Here is an 18,852-nt window from a genome sequence, read left to right as displayed (position 1 = left end):
AATTGACAATGCAAAAAAACAAAAGATAAAACCAAAGGTGAACAAAAAGTATTGTTAAAGAATGTGACAGTAAAAAAAAAAAAAAACATTAAGTGGTGAAAGCAAAAATAAACTTGTTGTCTGAGGAGAATTCTGAACCGGGAGAAAAAGATTTTGTAAACCCACGGCTAGGTGACTATTAATACATTTGTGCCATTGTGACTGCCTGTGAGATATATGACGCACCAGAGTCACTGCTTGGCTTTCCGAGCATTCCCAAGATGTCTGCATCAGTGTTCAGAACATCAGATAGATCAACTAATGGATCCTCAGACGTCTCTGTAGATGGGGGGGAAAAAAGGAAGAAACAAAAAAAGAAAGAAAACCAAACGGTCACAAATCATAACTGATGGAGATGTTAAAACGGACATGACAATGTGAACTGGAAAAAACTTTATGGATTAATTTAATGAAGCTGTTGCAAAATGCTCCTCAACCAAGCATGGTGCAGTCAGTTCTATGCTACAGTCTTTTCCCTTTAGAATTTTCTATTTCTTATTGTCTGAAGGTCATGGTTGTCAAGGTTACAGTGTTTTATTTCTTGAAACTGGTTTATTTGCCATACCTCACTCTTTTAAACTGCAGCACACAATTTTCTGAACTGCAATATCTAGTAGTACTACCTGTGATACCCATCTTTTTTCTTTTTATAAACCACACTATTGAGGCTGGTATCTGTCAAACTCATGAAACCTACTTAAAACGTTATCAACGTAACTATGGTTCTATGAATTCCGAATGACCGCCAGAGGACTTTGTCACTTCGAATCCCTGTGATCCCGCAAGAAGATACCATAGGAACAGATCTGCCAATGACACCAGAACATATGGCCTCTCTCGGGTCATCAATGGGTCCAGTGACATTGTTGGTATACACACCCAAAGTGAGCATGTGCAAAGGGAATATTTAGTGCTTTAAACATGAGATGAAAAAGCAGGGATGAAGTAGAAGTAACGGTTTTAATACTTCATTTTCAAAACCAAAATCAAAGGTTGACTATCAAAGACCTAAAGCTTAAGGGTTGTCCGAGTTTCAGTAATTTTGACTCTTTTCTTTGATTTCACTCATTGACAATATAAGAGGCAGTCAAAGAGTTTCTGGTATTTTAGCACCCTTTAGACCCTATCCCTAATTGCTTGACACTGATTTGATAAGCCAAACTAATACCTTACAAATAAATGTAATTTAAACATTAGGACAATCCCAGTTTACTTCTGATGCAGTTTAGCTACTGGCTATGGCAAGGAAAGCAATAATCATACTACAGTAGTAAAATTGGTTTTCTGCTGTTTATTTACAGTACACATTGGCCTAAGTAATAGATTTTGAGCATGCATGGACCTTAGTGAGTGGTGTGTTGACTAACACTTTGATGGTGGTGGCTGTGCTCCACTTGGCAATAAAAACATGTTAAACCACTGTGAGCTTGCATGCATTTTCATTCATTGCAAACTTTTTATTCAATATTTGGACAGCTTTAAAATGTTGGCAAAAACAGTATGATAAATTTTCAATTTGGAATCAGCCTTGACAAGCCAATGGTACTACTCAGTTTCAGACACGTGGCATTTTTTCTTCTGGATGCATAACATTACAAAACGGATGTCAGGGTGGCACAAGGGACATGTGCCGTTTCATGTAAAATTGAGAGAAAGGTCGTGAGAGCAGGATACATTTGAGGGGGCCTGTCACAATAACAAATTTTGCTGGACGATAAATTATCACAGAAATTATTGCGATAAACTATAATATTGTTGTGGACTCTGTCTCTGTTAACAAAAAATGCACTGGAATAAAAACCCAACAATCAAAAACAATACATGAAATGGATGTAAACAAAATTGCACTTCAAAAAAATATTAAACATTAGGCTCAAACAGAGTGCCAAAGAGATGAAGCAGGCCATATGCAAAAAGCTTTTTAAAAATAATTTCTCCAGCATAAAGCTCTGATCAAATAAAGTGAATTGCAGTCAAGCAGGGTGTGCACCAAGGATTTTAGAGAGAGAGAGAGAGAGAGAGAGAGAGAGAGAGAGAGAGAGAGAGAGAGAGAGAGAGAGAGGAGGAACATTCGTCAGAATGCCGGCTTTTTAACGATACTAAAGAGCAGCATCTCTCTCTTAGTTTGTTGACTAAACGCCCCAGTGATTGTGTATTGTTGGGAAGACAGACGCAGCTCTTTTGCTGCACTCTATGGTAGGCTACGCCTGGAGTCCCGCCTCCCCACACAGAGATCATGTGGCTGACAAGTGACTAGAGGGCTCACTCCTTGTTACGTTACGGAACCGAGAGTGGTCATCCAGTCTCTTTGGTAGAGAGAAACGAGGAAAACAAACGAGCATGCAAATGGGAATTATCTATTTATTTATTATGCAATTAATTAATTTATTGACTATTGCGACAGGCCTACGTATGACTGGGCAGGCAGAGATCCTTCCAGAGAAAACTGAAACTTCATTTGATTTGGTATATTTGGAATTCTATACAAATCTTTGGCTTAGCAGTAAAGTGAATAGAGCTGTAGCTACACAAATGAGTATGTGAACACTAATGACAAGTGACTAACCTTTGACACTTTGACTTTGTTTTGTATGAATGGGTGAAATGTGGTTTGAACATGTGTTCCAGTTAACACATGTCCTGTGTGAAAAAGGTTAATACTGTCATGGGGGAGTGAGCATACACACAGACATTGATATGCAAAATGCCAATAATAAAATAAGAGATACCCCTGTTGTGTCAGGCATTTCCAATGCCTGCATTGATTACTTTCCAGTTCAAATTTAAGCTGCAGTTATTTGGTCAAATCCAATATTTAGTCCAACGCTTTGAATCAATGAATCCTTACATCCTTTGTCCTGGAACACTAAAGTAATGTGTATACGTACGTGCTGCTGCTGGTCTGGTGGGGAGAGATGTTGCTGAGGCGCTGAGCAGAGGGTCTGATGCATGGTCCAGGAAGCTGGTGGTGGGGTACTTCCTCTCCATTTGGCCTTGCCCTTCTTCCAGTAAGCCTGATTCAACCACCTGCTGCCTGCTCTGCTTGCTTTTGTCCAGTAGGTCCTTTCCAAAGAATGCCTCCTGAACATGACAACACAAAGCATTGGTCAATTCTCTGTGTTGACATTTTTCTTCAAGGACCGTCAGCTTACCTTTCTTGACATCATTCTTGGTCGCATTATTCAACACACATTGAAGGCCCATGAGAACTGACCAAAGTGAAACAGATAGGCTCTGAAACTCAAACTCAGTCATGTTGCTGCTGACCTCACGCTTGTCAGCACCTACCATCCCCAACCACTTACACCCACAAGTCATCTACTATCTTTAAAGACATGTAACTGCAGCTCACTGCTGCACCAGGACATTAAAAGCCCAATGTGTTGCTATCTCAATAATTAATGAAATGTGCTTCACTGTGTTGGACCTTTAGGTGGGACTGAACATCCCCCGACTGTGGTGGAATGAAGTAGGACTGACAGCAGCCGGTGTCTTAATGCACATCACATATCTATGTTTTGGCCAACAAACGGTGACACCGAGATACTGGCTAGAGACAGGGAGCCATCTCCGGTTAAGCTTTGTATGTCAATTTACAACACAGACAGGAGCCATTTAAAAAGCACGATCAGACACGAGTTTCCTCTACAGTGAGTTCCTTTAGGCTGTTCCTCTTTCAAAAAAGCTCACAGAAGGGTTCTGTAAGTGGTTTCCAGGCAATGTACTTTGGATTCCCAACCTTCCCAAGGGTGAGATAAAAGGTATTTTATGAAGATATGGCATGACAAGACCAGACAATCTGTGCATATGAACAGGAGGCTTGCATTACAATAAAACAAAAACAGGTTTGCAATTAAGTGATGAAATAAGATATTTTAGCTAACGCAATATTTTCTCTTATCATGAAAGGTGCCTTTTAGAATATGAAATGGTTAATATATGGCATATGTGTTGGCAAAATAATCTGTGTAAAATGAATAAAAAGTTGATTATTATTGAAGCCAGTTATTTGTAGATACTTGTGTACAAAATTGAGAAAGAATTCCTAATTAAATAGTTACTTTTATCTACATAATGCTCCGTTATAATACCCCAACAATCATTGCATAGTGGTTTACTCTGTATGGTTATATAGTGGTTATATACGGATAATAAATTACATATTATATGTCCATTATGTTTGCACACAGTATTAGAGGTAAGAGTGTGCCATCAAAGGTGACAGACCTGCAGGTAGGCAGGAAAAGCTTCCTCCAGTTTTGTTTTCTTTTTTCGGTAGCGTTTCTTTATTTTTTCTGGGACCTCTGGTCCAGGGGGCATCTCATCCACAGGGGTATCAGGCAGAGCCTCTGTCCATCCTACAAAAAAAGAGAATAGTGACAAAGAAAAATCACATGAAAACATAAATTGACAGTTCACAGGAAAATCTATTATAATACCAATGTATGTAGAAAGTAATAGTGTACAGACCTTCATCTTTTCCAAAGGGATTTTCGGACACAGAGCCAGTGGAATCCTTTCTGCAGATGGCTCGTTTGGCTTTGCCTGGACCTTGACCTGGACGACTCCTCTGGCGGACCATGAACCCACCAATGCCTTGAAAGGAGAGGTTATTCATTTATTATCAATGAATCAATCCATATACTCACAAAAACAATTGCCATTACAATCATGGAGGTGATTTGAGATATATTGACTTTGATTGTATGGATGGTTCTATTCATTCCAGTGTGTTCAGCATGAAGGCTCAGAAACACTAGATAGAGCCCTGTGTACATCAGAGGCCCTGAGATGGCAGTGCTTTGCTACAGCTACAACGTCGGGCATGTACTGCACCATTTTACGCTTCAGAGGAGCTGTCTCCTTCAATCAGGTGCCCTACCCGGCCGGTACGGTTTCCTTTTCCTCTTCTTGCCGCCGTTGGCCCCCTTGGAGTCGTCTTCTGCTGGCTCTCGCTCCAGGCTCGAGTCAGACTTTGCCTCACAATCTAGGAGCTCCGCCTCTGCAAGAGGGAGAGAGGACTGATGATGAGTGACAGCCCTGCGGCAGTGAACACCCCAGCCAGGCCCCTCAACACAGCCACCAGGGTCAATTCTATCTGAACTGCACTCAGTGGCAGGACATTAGCCTGATTGAAGTTAAGTTCCCCAGTTCCATTACTAAGGACCTTCATTTTCAGATGGCCAGATATGTTTTTTTTAACTTTGACTAAAGAAAGAATTGCATGTTTAAATAATGGGTAACCTAATTGTATTACCACTAATTAGGGGTATCCCGAACAGATCATCTGGATCGTACCAATTAATTGATATTGATTATATGAAGAAGGACCCACTTCTGATAAAACATTGAATTGTAGTCGTTAAGCACAGCACAAAAGAGCAACTAGCAGTTTCAACTAATAATATCCACACTGACTGACAAATCTCTGAGCAAATCTCATCAGTATTTTGTCCATGCTGTGTATATCAGTCTATCTATCTTGTCCAAAAGTTCCCACGATAACACTTCCAGACTTCAATCTCCACAGTTGTTAAAGAAAGCAACAAAGGAAAAAACATAAAATATAGCTGGGGCACATTAAAAGGAATCTGTGATGCAGGCTACCTTCTGTTGATGCAGAGCTAACTGTCAAACATATTAGAATTAGATCAGCTTTAGTAATTCTGTGTGTGAACTGCACAGCTGTATAAGGGTGAAAAACATTCAAAGTCAAACTGGGAGAAAACAAGACTAGGTGGAAACCTGGTATATAGCTGGATTGTGTATGTTCAATGTGCCAAATTGTGGCCAAACACGTACAGTTCAGTCAACAGTGTCTATAACGTGAATTCCTGGATATGAAATGTTCATGTGAAATTTTCTGAGCAATCCCACTAATATTTGTTCTTAAAGTGTGCTAAAGTAGCGTATCATATGACTTTGTTAAATCATGTTTGTATCAAAGAAATTGAGGACTGCTTTAATTTCATAAATTCAACTATGTAATCATGCTATTTTCAACAATTTGTGGTTCTAGATTACTCATCTAATGTGGTATTGTTCTATTTCATTCACTTGCCAACGCACAGGGGCAAGGCAATGGTATGCGACATGCTCACAGCCTCAAATGTTGAAACCTAAAAAGATAACGTTCCCTCTCCAGCTTCTAGACCGTGGTAGGGAGTACAGTGGAGATTCTTTTTACTTAACTTGGGTCTTGAGGAACTGAAACCACTGTACATTTACTACCATTTGACAACTTTACTGCTAATTTCTTCTCTGCTCCAATTGCCAACAGCTGCCTGCGCTGAGCTCATGCACCGCCACCCTCTCTCGACCACACACTCACTACGCACACACTTCGCAGCTATTCCTAAAGCAGCTATGTTACTCTTATAACATGTGCATCAAACTGTCAACCACCACCTATGTATTAAGGAAGTGAATCAGACAATTGATCATGGAGTCAAAGACGTTACCAGTGGAAACACCAACACTCGACTGACCAATGGTGTAACTTCATCACTTATTCAGTGACAGACTTTTGTGTTTATAGGGCTGTCCTTGCCTTACTGTGCTCCAGCAAAAAACAACCCAAACAAAAAAGCCAAAACCGATAGTCCAAGTCACTATTGTACTGAAGGACTCTAGTTAGCAGTCTGAGATAAAAGAAGAAGCTTGTGCGAGAAGTACCTCTGTTGTCCTCTATGTCTTCATCACGAAAGTGCTCTGAGAGCGGGTCTACGGGAGCCTGAAGCACTGCCACACTGTTCTGGTTAATGATCTTCAGCTTTAGCTTCGGCTTGGGTTTCCTGCGCCGGGACGCTGTAGCAGACAAGCTCTGAAGCTGGCAAAGCCCTGACTCTGTCAGACAAACACCATCTTGGGTGTAGGTCCTTGACAGATCTGAAAAGACCAAAAACAAAAATGGCTTAAATGAGCATATACTGTATAAACTAAAGTCAAATGACCATCTTGCAGAGAGAAACATTTTCCGAACTTACCCATTTCTTTAGCCTTGGTGACAATCTGCGTCATAAGTACAGGCTCAATGGCATCTCTGGCCTTGGGCACAACTGTAGCAGCATAGGACAAAAGCCATGGAAAACAAAAAGCAGAAATGGGAGGATGTCAATAGTTGAGTCTATTCATTTACAGCAGACACGCACAAAGAGGAATACTATGTGTCAAAAAAGAAATTTGTTGCACTCTGCCCTTGCTACAGCATCACCATGTATTAAAGAAACTAACGTTTCAATCCCTCTGGACCTTCGTCAAGAGTATTTTCATTAATCCGGAATACTATGCTCCCACCTTTAGTGGTCTTGAAAGCTCGGCACATTGTGCAGTCAAAGCTACTGTCTACAACTTTTTCGACATCTTCGTCTGAATGGAGACCCTGACAAGACGCATGGAACCATCTGTGGATAGAAGAGAAGGTTGAGATAAGAACAACTATGTATTAAAAAAACCAAAAAAAAACAAGACTAGCAAAAAAAAAAAAAAAAGTTCTCCTGAGACAGGTATTGTAGAAACACTGCACACCTGTCACATTGCCGGCACTGCACAATTATGGTGCCTTCACTGTAGTCCAACAGGCAGATGGGGCATGTTGCAAGACTGGCACAGGGGGCACACTGGGTATAATTATTCTGCCACTCACACCTTAGGCCTGGGGTAGTGGCACCACACTGGGTACAGGACACACACCTGCAGGAGACAGGGAGGACAGAGGTCATTCTACCCAGGTTGCCTCAAAGAGGATAACGCAGATGTAGATTAACTGTAAAGCAAAAACCCTGGCTACTCACTTCATTGTCAACATGCCGCAAATACGCCATGTTTTTGCTTTCCATTTGTAATTTTTAGAATCTTAAATTATCCTTTCCGAAATATTTAAGAATTTCCTTTTACATGGTTTGTATAGTCGAAAGACATGTACTTATATGTACTGATCAGGCCTAAACTACTTACTATAACAACTAGGGCTGTAACAACACACCAAACTTTGGTTTGATTTGGTTCACGATTTTTGACCCACAATTCGATACAAACCTCGATTCTTTTTTTTGGTCGTAATACAACCTTTTTTCTGCAACATGGCATTGTTTTGTCATTGATTACATCCCAGTTTGTAACACAGTAATACAAACGCTACCTTTTTTTTTTTATTGATATTGATTGATTTCAATGTTGATCGATCCAACACCAAAGATGTTATTGTACCTTAAAATAATGTTTCCAAAATGTTTCAGTTCATTAACTCATTGGAATGAGACATAAGAACATCGGTAACAATTCCCCTCCCAAGCTGTAGGGGGAACGAAGAGGAAAAGTGCTTTGATGCCTACTGTAAAGGTGCTACTTGACAAGTAGCAGTAATAGTAGTAGTAATTCTTAATGGGTAACGTAAAATTACGACACCGTCCAACACGCTCATTTATTTTTAGTATGATTGTTTTGACCACGGTTAACAACTCGGGGTTAACCCACAAATTCATCAATAATGTAAACTGTAGATAGACGATTAATCCAATGGTAATTTAGTTAGCTAGCACACCCCCGTCTTCTGCCTCAGACTACCGGCGCTGCGAGGCTTAAGTCGGGATGAGAGCTGACAGCCCTGAGGACACATCCACAGTCAGCCCCCAGCCAGCTAGCAGCCATCCCGGTCGGCAATTAACTCCAGTGCTAAGGACGATAACGGCAGTTTACTGAACCGTCGGAAAACAGACCCAGACACCCGAGTCAAACAGCGGCCACTCATAACGTTACACCTCCGTTAGAGTTACCGGTGCCCCCTCTTTCGCTTTTAGCCGTCTGTACAGTTAGCTTAATTTACCAGAAAAAAAAAACAGGAATAAGGCACAAAAAGGACTACTAGTAATTTAAAGATGTGGTAGCACTGGATCTGGGCGAGAAGGATAACTCTGGGAGTTGAAGGGGTGTGTCGCGATTCTGCCTTCTCCCACCACGACACAGGTTTGTGGAGCCGAGTGTCGCGATTTCGATTTTTATTTTCCATATTGTTACAGCCCTGATAACAACAAACAGCAGAGTGTTTAATGCGTACAATTCTTTCATGCTTCATGCTACGAAACTTAACACAAATTAAATTGTAATTCAAATGATGCCTGTTTGAAGCTAAATTGGCTGAGATGGGCACACACCACTCACCATTTGCACTTCCAGCTGTCCTTGGGCACGTTCTGCAGTGGAGGGTCCAGGCAGTAGGTGTGATAGCTAATGTCACAGTCATCACACAGTAGCAAGCGGCCAGGATCTGTGGCCTGGCCACAGGCCTCGCACACTGTGCACTCCAAACAACGCCAGCCTTTACTCAGCACCACCTTGGTGATCTGTGAAAGCAACGATGAGACATTCATATGTAGGTGCATGATAAGATGGTATTTCTGCTATGTACTCGTAGTATAATGTTTATGCAGTGTACAAGCTCAATAGTAAATGTACCTTAATGCCAACACAGAATGGATGGTAGCACTGGCCACATTGAGCACAAGCCAAAAGACGGCCCTCTGCACCAAGGCCAAAACTCCCACACACCACACACATGTCCTAAAAGGAAATAAGACATCATTACCCCATTTCGCTAAGGCAATTCAGTTCAGACACTGAAATTCAAAAGCTAGAGTTAGAACCATTTTTTTGTAAACCCTATTTACCCGGTTAATATAATTCCTTGTTTAAAAGACTAAATAAAGAAACTAGTCCGCTAGTGTCAGTTTCAGTGCTTGTCCCCACCCTATCACAGTCATTATCAGAATGTTGCATGCTATCTTAAATACTGAATGAATGAAAATGCTTTCTTTACCCTAAAGCAGCACTGTCAATAAAAACTTGCAATTGTCCTCTACCCTCTAATATAGCTGTGCAAAAAACATACTGAAAAGCAATGTAATAGGAATAGGAACAGGACACTTTTGGAAACATTGGCCTTTAAAGGCCTTTTTTTAAACAGAATGATTGAGTGAGCCCTTTTCAGCCTGCATTCACAGCTGAGAGCTAGACAGAACAGAAAGTCTTTTAAGCCCTGATCGGTTTCACTTGAGCCATTCAGGGGTTGGTGCCTTGATAAGCAGCACCTAATCTGTATTGTTTAATTGCTTAGGCACTTTATATGAATAGTTATCTAACACTAAAGGATTTTAACATCTGAATTACTCTCCCACACTTCTAACTTTATAGTTATTGCTGTCTCTAAAACGTTGATAGATGCCAGTCAGGTATCGTTCACAGAATTAAATTGAATTTAGGAACATTGAAGACAGAAAGTGAGAAACAATAAAATTTGAATATGATCCTGCTTTACATAATCAACTGCATTTCCTGCAGGCATTTGGCTGTATCTCTACAAGAATTAATGATCTCCAGTGGGAGTGGTCTTTAAACACGAATTTGATTTTAGGCCATCTTAAGTGAATGGGGAAATTTACAGATGAGGATTCACAATGAATACATCAGCAACTCAAGTATTAAAAACAAAAACCTGTTTTAGCGTGAAACTGTCATTGCTGGAGAATATGACCACTGTGTTATGCATGGCGTTCTCTTCCTCCTCCTTGACTGGATATGCTGTTTCTATTGTGGTGACCTGCATTTCAGGGAAAAATACACAAAATAAACAACAGTGTGATGACACAGGCAGTATCAACATTTTCCACTATTAAGAGCCACAGTTGAGAAGAGTAGTTACTATCAGCTATTACTATACATTATTCACAACTGCTGAGTCATCATTTGGAGGGATTGAGCAAAGGGGCAGTCTTCACAATAAAAGGCAACTAGCAAACTGTTAACACCTTCTGTAACAATAATGCTGCTTACAATATATCATCCATGTCTTCAGTTGGAGGGTAAACAAAGACTGCTTTTTAAATATTTGCCAGAGATGTCACAATGTTACCCAGCCGACAGCACATACCCCAGGGTTCATGCCGGGAATAACTCCATTCTTGCCTCTGGCCCTGCCACGTCCAGCTCTACCTGACAGACCAGCCCCTCTGGGCCTCCTCCTCCCAGGGAAGCCTGAGCCTCGACCCTATGGTGAAAAGACAAAAATCTGAAAATGTGTAGTAGGGAAGTAGTAAGGAGTAAATAGACATATTGTACGGGAACACAGCGACAATGACCACTCCCCCAAATGAAAATCCTTTGTAAGTTTGATTTTTCTTGCGTACGCTGAATCACTAATAAGTCAGTAGCTGATGTTGTTTCCATCCACACATTTTTGTCCAAATTAAAGTGATATCAAATGAAAGATGCCTTATGAAAACAGTAAAAATCCAATGGAATTTCATGAATATTGACACAAAAGAAATACGTTCGGTCCCATCGGATTTTATCTTGATCAATATGCGGCATCTGCGAGAAACGCTGATAGAAACGTTATTTGCCAAATAAAGAATGGATTGCGATTTAGTTTTAGGTCATTTTATGGTTGCAACCCGCCACAAAACAAAGAAGAATAAGTTTTAGTTAATTTCCGCCCAGTATTTCCGCTCTGTTTGCACACATAGCGTGTGTCAACAAAGAGAGATATAAGTGGACGAACGAGGAGACGAGAGACTTTTTGAACTTAATTTATCAGGAACTTGCAAAGGAAATGGCCAACAAAGGTCACGACGAGCCGTGGGACGTCCTCCGGAGTAAATGGAAGGCGCTCAAACAGAGATACATGGCTCAAAATAAGAGTTGTCTCGCAGCGGTGGTGGAGGGAAAACAAAAGCAAAGCTGCATCTAGATCATCATAGTGATGTGTTGATAGTGTTGTTGTTTTCTTATTATAGCTTGATATGTCGCAATCAGCTGGCACATAAACGCTATTACAACTTGTGCAACACGCCCATTGATCATTTGTTGGTAGACGGCGCAAAAAACTTTGTTCACAAATGTTTGCTTGAATGTTGTGCACTGTGAAAATGACTGGGAACCCCTTAAATGTCTAAAATCAATTCAATATACCAATTTGATTGCAAAACAGCATGTGACGTCATTACGCACAGGTTTTAATTTGCTTTAAAGCCGTAGGGTGGAAACACACTTTCACCAGCTTAATTTGCATGAGTTTTTTTTACCAAACAACAGATAATTTGATCGACAAGTAAATGGAAACTTAGCTATAGTTTGCTGAGTGCACAGACAAATATTTCAAGGTAACCTTTTGCCACTTTCAGCTTTTAGGTCTGTATGTATATTCTTTTGTACAGACTGCACAACAGGAACATCACTGTTCTTACAGTTAGAATGGTAATGTAAGTGATGGTGTTCTTTGTACAACCTGCATAATAGGTGATTTACTTAATACATTTAAGTATTTATGTATAAGTCCGGTTAATTTTAAAAAGGAGTCAAAATTACATCAGAAATCTTAATCTGAACATCATCCAAATGCTCAAGAAGAAGAAAAAAAATCTATTAGATTTTTGACATTTTGGGTCATGGAAGTTACTGTTATGTGACAGGTACACTACAATGTCTGCCGGACAGCCAGAAAGTGAGAGTTGAGAAAAGGCCTCTGAGCTGTTGTTGTAGCAATGTGAGATCCACTGTGCCTTTGGCACATTTCTGACAGGAGACCTCCGTCTTATAATAACTGAAACTTAAGTCTGAATATTCCAGCTCCTGCCCCCAAAATCCTTTACCAGTCCCCCAACATTTGACACCAATCCCAAAACGAGGCCCCCCCCATGCACTGTGCTTTCTGACTGACACACTGTTCAACGGTGCTTACCCTGGACCAAACTCTTGCCACAGTGCACAAATTAACCCTTACCCAGCCTTGCCAAGAGTAACGACTGTCACCATGGCAACCAACTGCCGGAAGACTTTTGACAAAGTCAAAATCAAAGAAAAAATATATATATAAATGACTACTTGAACAGGTCTCTGAATAAGAAGAGAACACAGCCGAGCATGGCTGACAAAGAGGAAACAGGACAGATTCATACGTTACTAAAAATGATTAGCCAAATAATTAGACTGTGGAAGGTTTTATTACATCATACCCTTGATCTCTCAATTCAACAGCAAAGCCAGCAAAACCCATGAAGCCATATCATTTAGTTCCACTTCATAAAGTAATTAGCTTAGCCATTGGTCTGTGAAACTCCTCTTCTCACTGTAAGGTGGTGGTAATTGTTAGAGTAGGCTACGATATAAATCACAGTGACATTGATAAACACTCGGGGAGTGTGCGTCACTAGGGTAAACAGAGGGCTAACAGAGGGCAACTGCTGCCCTGCCGTCTCTGGTGAGCCACAGTATTTACCACTCTGATGCTCCAGCCGGGGCTGCCAGAGGACTGCCTGGTCTTTGGGACGTCCCACCCCTCTGTCTGGTCTGGCGACCAGGACAAGGGGGAGCTCACACTGCTATGGGGGCTCCATGCACCCTAAGGTAAGGAGGGCGGGTGAGAGAGTGAGAGAGAGGGAGGGAGGAGGGCGACAAAATGCAGCAACTTAAAAACAAAGCCAGCAAAGAAACAAAACATATAAAGAAAGATGTTAGAGAGATGTAGTGAGCTTCTAGTGTGGCCAATTGGGAACTACCCAATACACATCCATCTATGCAGCGCTACAGTGTTAGAGAGCATCTGATGTGCCAAAATATTAACAGGATAAGTTATTAGGTTACAATATGTGTTAAAGCCAATCCTTAGAGTTCTCAAGCATATGAGTTTAAGAAGAATGTTTCTAATAGACTCTTTGAAAACGCAAAACTGTGAAGCACAATTGTGTTAGTTGCGTTTTGCACAGCACAATTTGCCAGGGCATCATACACAGCAGGAAAAAGGCCCTATAACCTCTCGTCATGACAACCGTGTATGTTTGGCATGTTGACAAGACAAGGGGAATTGCGTCAGCACAGCAGTAGGGCTGTAATCTCCCAGTCGACTAGTCCATTTATTGGTCGATATTTTCTGGCCAAACCAAAATTCTGATTGGTCGATTTTTTTTCGCGTTAATTTGATCAGGTGGAAGCATAGACAGTTTTGATCTATGGATGGAAAGCACTAATTGCTAATGGGGGTGTTTTCATAGCACCCGTGTTTCACAGTTAACAGTCTGTCTTCAGAACACCCCCCTTGTTTTCACTTTTTTTTTTGGATTAGCCCAACCCACTGGAGACATATTGAAGAAAGAACTAGAAAGCCTTGGTCAGTCAGTCCTCCTCTACCATGTCGAAGACATCAGCATTTTACAAAAATAGATAACAAAAAAAAGTCAGATGCAAAGTTTGCAAGCAACAGTTTGCAATATCACAGCTCAACTACAAACATGGCATATCACCTAAAACCGGGAAGCTAACTTGTCTGCGTTAGGTTGCCCTGTCTGTTTTGAGTAGGCCATATGAACATATCAGAATCGGCATATTTCACAGTCCAAATCGTTTTATAACTGCAGGCGCACCCACCCGCAACGACGGTTGCGTCCCCCAGACCCCGCTGGATGTTAAGTCTCTATTTTCCAAACGCAAAAATAATATCACGGAAGGAATTATCGACTTTATTGCTCAGGATATGAGGCCCATTGCTGTTGTGGAGGGCCAAGGTTTTAAGAACTTATTAAAAGTTTTGGAACCTGGATAGGCCTACACAGCGCCAGCACCACACACAATCATGCATAGACTAACCGCAAAATGTGAGGGACTCAGAGAGAAAGTTTCATAGTTAAAACACAGGAAGGCACTGAGCTTGACCACAGTTATGTTTTTTTATGTTTTAATTAAAGTGGGCGTGCCTATTCGTATGTCTATTCGTGTCTCAGCCTATGTGTAGCCGCTCTGTGCGAGGACATGCACAGAGCGGCTGAAATGATACTGTCTGTCAGTTATTATAACATGACAAAAACAATTGTCTTTATATTGTGTTGCATATTCCTCAACAGTTCTTGTGCTGATAACAAAGGTTGACATTACTATTTTCAGAAATTATAGGCTATGATATTGCACATGTGCACGTGATGCAACGCTGTCAGAGCCGGCAGACGAGTGTCATTTCAGTGCAAAATAATTAGGTCAAAAATTATTTAATATACTGCAAATAGCCTACTAGTTTTTTTATGTTCTTATAATTAATTTAGGCGGACAAGGACAAGTACGGCGGGACAGTACAGTTAATCTAAATCAGCCGATTTTTAGTCAAGATTTCAGGACTTCAGTTGACCAAGATTTTCTTTGGTTGATTACAGCCCTACACAGCAGCACATGAGCACATCAGACAAAAAGCATGTTGGACTAAAGAGGATCAACTTTCACATTTCTGGAATAGATTTCCCCAGGCCTTGTGTAACAAATTAGTTTGAGCCATATTATGTTTATTTAAGAGATGGGATATATCTGGGGGGGGGAAAAAAAACACATTTTGCTAACTAAATTAATCTACCCTCACCAGCATCATTCATAATATATTATAGCCATGGGTGTGATTCAACTCCCCTTATTATTTGTCTGTGAGAGTCTACATTCAATGTTTCTATTATAACGTATTCGTTTTAACGACACAGGGACACTAATATTAGAAGATTAAAAGTTTTTTCAGTCACAAGTGACCCACTGCAGTTGATGGTGTAATAGGGAGATATTACATCTAGGACATGGTAATGGTCATGGAAATTTCTGACATGATGAATGCTCTTCCTAAATGGGAAAATACAATGGCGCATAATTTTAACATAAAAATGAGATGAACAGTGATGGATGACAATGCCACTGAGGTGGAATAAGGTGAGGACTCTCAGGAAAAGGTGTTTTAGCCATAAAAAAAAAACATAATTCCCACTGGCAATAATTAACACTTCAACTGAGCTTGGCTTTAACACTGTGACCAACTACTTATGTGGTACAAAAACATGTGAGTTGAGAAAAAGCCTCACTCGCCACGCTGGCCTCCTCTATGCTTGCATGGTGTCGTGCGAGGTATAACTGGACTGAGAAAACATTTGAAAACATTACTGAAGAACTTATCCTAAACCATATAAGCTTCAACCAACCCACCAAAAAAACCTAGACCACCTTCATAGAGCAAAGCCCACAGGACACTTGCACACAGGTCATTTAGGAGTACATAAAGTATGAGCACCATATATTAGCCTAACATCCAGGGGTATATTACTTGGGCTGGGGCAGTGAGAAAGACATAATGAGCCAGAAAATGAACCAATCAGTGGTCTTCTGTGACATGATATTCAATTTCCTACCTGTTTTACTCGTGGCCTCCCAGGAGAAAATTTCCTCTTGGTGATGGCTGGCTTTCCCATGCCAATCTTAGGGGTGAGTGGTATAAGGGTTGTGGTGGGTATTACACAGCTGTAGTCAGCCAGTGAAGGTAGGATCTGGGCCTGGGACAGTTCTCTGGGAGATGTCCCTCTGCCTAGAGGGGAGGAGTGGCAAGGAGAGGAAACCATTTCTGCCAACCTTTCCACAGATGTCTTGAGTGGTTTCTCCTCTGAAGGTAGGCTGAGAGATGACAGATTAGGCTTGCTCTCTTGTGTAGTGTACATGTCCTCTGATGTATTAGAGGCTGAGGGCTTAACAGTCTCTGCCAGGTTCCTGTGAAAAATACCCTCCATCCTCTCATTGTTAAGTTCTTCTGGAGCAGTTTCCAAGAATGAAGCCCTGACTACATCCATTCTCAAAGGCTGGGGTAGTGAGACTTCCATTGGTTGGTCCGAGAAAGGTACTGATGCAGTACTTGGTTCTTTGGTGGTTGAGATGATGGCCTTAAAATCCTTTGTGCTGGGGTTGGCAGTGCCCTGCTCGGGGCAGGCCTCTGTCTTTGCTGGTTTGATTTGTAATGTGGTATCCTGTGTCTGTAGTGCCTCCATAGAAAACTGGGCTGGCAAAAACTCAGACTCCTGGCTGGGAGTTGCTGAACAAGCAGGACTCTCTGTAGTTGTAAGATGGGTTATTGCTGCTGGTTTTGTTTCTGTAGGAGGGAATACACAGTAGTGAGAAGAACATATTTGGACAGCTTTACATCATGCGCATTAACACATGAAGAAAGAAACAAAGTGTGCATCAATACCATGTATTGATGCATAATGTTTCAAGTAATCAACATTACTAAAGAAATGGTAAGTAAATAGAATGCAATTTATATAAATGACGTGGATGTGGTGGGGAGACTCAGACTAATACTACCTGTACACAATGTTTATAGAGCACTTTAATAGTTGTTATGCTCACAGTTTATTCACACCAACACCAACTTCACCACAACAATCACGGTTGCAATAATGCAAATCAGTATGAGGTTTCACAATACAGATTAGATTGTGTGTACAAACCTAATTTGAATTCTGATAGGATTTTGTTGACAGAAGGTTCAGTAACCCGTTTCTCTACAACATCTGCATCCACTGAGACTTCTAAAAGAGAGAAGATTGATAGTAGAAAAAAGATATTATGATATTAATATTAATATTTTATAGAAAGAAATAGATGAGAACTAATAGTCTGGAGAGATTATGTACACATTAAAGACAAAGTTGTAAGGGAATAAAGAAAATGGAGCATGGGAAAATGTTGGACTTGGATACCCGGCAGTCAAGCTGATTGAGAGGAAAGACATTTCTGCTTGCATCAATATCATCCACCCATTATTTCAAATCTATTTGTAAAACCAACAAGACTGTACAATAATGGGAATCCCCAAGTCGACGAAAGTCTTCTCCCTTTAGAAAAACCACTGAATCACTTAAACGTTGTGTTGCAGTCAGATCACCAATCATCTCTTGCGCCAACAAATGGAAAAGAGAAATCTTTATGGTTCAATATACATTATATGTGGATTTAACATTCATTTTAATGCTTGCATTTAATGTTGCATTAGCCTTAAAAAGGATGTACAGACTGTTACTGAAAAGGAGTGGCTTTCAAGTAACAAGCAGTCACAATGCACATAAAGACAACATGGCATGCCTTTATAAGCTTCATACACTATTTTAGTATTAATCTAGTGTCTTCTACCCTCTCTCTCCATTTGGTTTTGTAGCTACTCCTATCATGACTCTCCATTTGGTTTTGTATTTAAACATCAATGCATTTGACTAGTCTGGTATGAATAGAACTAGTCATTCCTGGCTATCAGGCATCCACACATCGAGCCAATACAGATAGCCTAGTCTTAACGAGGCACCCACCATTTCAATCCACAATTTCCCATGTCACACTGATCCTGACACACACATGCACCTGCTAAGCATCTCTGCCAGGGAAGGGAGTAACCATGACAACCAACATCCCAGGGTCTGTGTGCTCTGGGCTCATGACTGTGCAGCTTGCAGGTGCTCATCCGGTGCTGATGCCAGAAAGTCATTTAGGAGATGGGCCTCCAACTATTGACCAAGCTGAACACACATTCTCATTCATATTAACACCCTGCTTCCTATGTCTCCTACAGTGAATAAGGTGATGGTTAAGATAAATACACGGCATTGATTGCAGCAGAGGCCATAATTCAGGTCAAACTTGCAGTCAAGGAATGGATCTAACAGAATCTGTCAGTTGAGTCACAGTAAGCCTGCTGTTAAATGAGTGGTGGAGAATCCTGGCAGGTGATATACAGCTCTGGTTAATGACTTTAATTACATTACATGTGCACATGGTTGGCAGCATACTCATGATCTCACATAAAGTCAAAAAAGTAAGTAAAAGAAAGCTACAAATATTTAAGTAAATTTCAACACATTATTAAAATACATTTCCTTCCTTCTTAAAAAAGTACAATTTTAAACATTAGTCTAAAAGGTTTTGACACAAAATAAGAGAGTAGAGACCATTTTGAAATGTGTATTTGAAAAAACAGGTAAA

General features: G+C 40.7%; 1 protein-coding gene across 9 annotated transcripts in view; it reads right to left on the bottom strand.

Annotated features, from left to right (window-relative positions):
- The window catches only part of kmt2cb (lysine (K)-specific methyltransferase 2Cb), a 69,389-nt gene that overhangs the window by 23,935 nt on the left and 26,602 nt on the right, over positions 1-18,852 (bottom strand). For 6 of the 9 annotated variants that reach the window (XM_032532006.1, XM_032532009.1, XM_032532008.1 and 3 more), the window contains exons 13-28: positions 17,328-17,408; positions 16,239-16,966; positions 13,310-13,432; positions 10,964-11,080; positions 10,529-10,633; positions 9,493-9,597; positions 9,199-9,380; positions 7,567-7,731; positions 7,336-7,442; positions 7,026-7,097; positions 6,715-6,927; positions 4,922-5,041; positions 4,510-4,635; positions 4,267-4,397; positions 2,928-3,120; positions 226-318 (exon numbers count right to left, since the gene is read on the bottom strand). In XM_032532006.1, coding sequence (XP_032387897.1) covers positions 226-318; positions 2,928-3,120; positions 4,267-4,397; positions 4,510-4,635; positions 4,922-5,041; positions 6,715-6,927; positions 7,026-7,097; positions 7,336-7,442; positions 7,567-7,731; positions 9,199-9,380; positions 9,493-9,597; positions 10,529-10,633; positions 10,964-11,080; positions 13,310-13,432; positions 16,239-16,966; positions 17,328-17,408 — 2,661 coding nt within the window. The remainder of the gene's footprint in view (positions 1-225; positions 319-2,927; positions 3,121-4,266; positions 4,398-4,509; positions 4,636-4,921; positions 5,042-6,714; positions 6,928-7,025; positions 7,098-7,335; positions 7,443-7,566; positions 7,732-9,198; positions 9,381-9,492; positions 9,598-10,528; positions 10,634-10,963; positions 11,081-13,309; positions 13,433-16,238; positions 16,967-17,327; positions 17,409-18,852) is intronic. The other 3 variants (XM_032532015.1, XM_032532014.1, XM_032532013.1) reach the window with 3 other exon arrangements.

This window comes from Etheostoma spectabile, chromosome 12, assembly GCF_008692095.1.
Source record: "Etheostoma spectabile isolate EspeVRDwgs_2016 chromosome 12, UIUC_Espe_1.0, whole genome shotgun sequence".
NCBI lineage: Eukaryota > Metazoa > Chordata > Actinopteri > Perciformes > Percidae > Etheostoma > Etheostoma spectabile.
This window is presented reverse-complemented; position numbering and strand designations above follow the sequence as displayed.